Source organism: Colobus angolensis, unplaced genomic scaffold (genome assembly GCF_000951035.1).
Source record: "Colobus angolensis palliatus isolate OR3802 unplaced genomic scaffold, Cang.pa_1.0 Scaffold128, whole genome shotgun sequence".
Taxonomy (NCBI): Eukaryota; Metazoa; Chordata; class Mammalia; order Primates; family Cercopithecidae; genus Colobus; species Colobus angolensis.
The window spans coordinates 2,881,823-2,883,509 of NW_012114030.1; the positions used below are offsets into that span (position 1 = coordinate 2,881,823).

Sequence of the window (1,687 nt, forward strand, 5' to 3'; positions counted from 1 at the left end):
CCTTGGTCTCCCAAAGTGCTGGGGTTACAGGTGTGAGCCACCACACCTGGCCCTTCAGATCTTTCAAAGCAATTTTACATCAGCAACTCTATCCTCAGTTTACAAAGGAAACTGAAGCTCAAAAAGGTGAAGTTAATTGCTCAAGGTTACATATCAAGGAGTTAATGGCACAAGGCTAGAGCCAATTCATTCAGACTCTGGCCTGGGATCCCCTCTTTTGGGAGTGATGGGAGGAGGGTCTAGAAAAGATAGGCATCATCCACTTTTCTTTCAACCCAAACTTCATCTGTAAAACGGGACCAATAATCCTCTTCGCAGGGAAGAGCTAAACTGAATGGAGGCAGGGGAGGTTCTCAGGGCTTCCTAACCTGGCCCTTTATGGGGGGCTTTAGGTGGTAAAATTTTGTGACAGCAAGTGCATTCTTGTGGCTTAGACTGCTTGGCTAGGAATCTTGACTTCAGGATCTGTCACTGTGTTTAACGCCTGAGCCTCAATTCGTTTGTAAAATGGAGCACTGTTAGGATTAGAAGAAATAATCAATGCACAAAGTAGTGTCAGTAGAAGGTAGCTGTTATTTATTGTTCTATTCTGGGGTAAAGGTATCAGATTCTCAAAGGGGTTCTTAACCTGGAACGTTTTCGAACAGATGGCAAAGGTGTCTGAAAGCTATCAGGAAACCATCCTCGTGTAAAACGAAGCAGCGCTACAGAAGTGAGCTGCCACGGGAACTGGGAAGCCCAAGTTCCACTGCTAACTTATTTCAGCTCACTGGGTGATCTGTAAATAAAAAGGGAGGTGGCGGTGGTCCGAGCTGGCAGCCGCAATGCAGCCCCAGGTAGCTCTAAAGGCAGACAGTAAAAGCGCTCCGAGGAGGGGCGAGCGCGCAGCCACCGGGAGACTACACCTCCCAGGCTGCCTTGCGCGCCGGGCGGCGCCCTACGCTAGCACGCGAGCCTCCCCGTACCCCCACCCTCCAGTTACTGTCTCTCGCGAGAAGACGGGCCGCGCCGACGGTAGCGATAGCGAGCGGTGGCGGTGGTGGTGGCGGCCGAAACGGCGGCGGCCATTTTGGTGAGGCCTCGGGAGCGACGGCGGCGGTTCGCTGGGAGTAACGTCTGCCCTTTTTCCCACCCATCGTCCACATCTGTGTGCTCCGAGAAGAGGCAGTGGAGGCAAGGCGGTGGCAGTAGCTGCAGTCTCCAGGGGAGTTTAAAGGCCGCAAAGGCGGTGGCCAAGAGGGAGCCCTCCCCCCTCCTCGGCGGGAGGGGGGGTGGTGCGCACGCCCCCGAGGACGCAGGTAAGGAGAGGGAGACAAGATGGCGGACGTCCCACAGTTCCCCCTCCCCTGACGGCTGACTGCGCGCGCATCTTTCCGCCACCGCCTCCCCTCCCACCTTCCCGGGGTGCTGCGCGCGCACCCTCAGCCGGGGCCCCGGGGCCGGTGCGCGAGGCTGTCGGCGCGCGCCTAGAGACAGAGCGAGGGGGTCAGGCCGGCCGGCGCTGGGCCCCGCGTCTCCTCTCCCTTCCCGCTCTTCTGCGCACGCGTGCCTGAGCAAGCGAGCGAGCGAGCCCTGAGAGGACGGACCCAGGTGCGCTCCTGCCCGCCCACCAACCCAGTCACCCCTCAGGGGCGCGCGGGAAGAGGAAGGGGGGCGTGGGACGAGTAGTCGGGACGCGCGCCCACCA

General features: G+C 58.6%; 1 protein-coding gene across 1 annotated transcript; it reads right to left on the bottom strand.

The window, feature by feature from the left end:
- Positions 1 to 603: 603 nt before the first annotated feature.
- Positions 604 to 1,297, bottom strand: LOC105505684. Its single transcript, XM_011933592.1, is given in 3 exon segments — positions 604 to 778; positions 983 to 1,022; positions 1,025 to 1,297. Coding segments are annotated over 3 exon segments (336 nt in total). The 5' UTR covers positions 1,146 to 1,297.
- Positions 1,298 to 1,687: the final 390 nt, after the last annotated feature.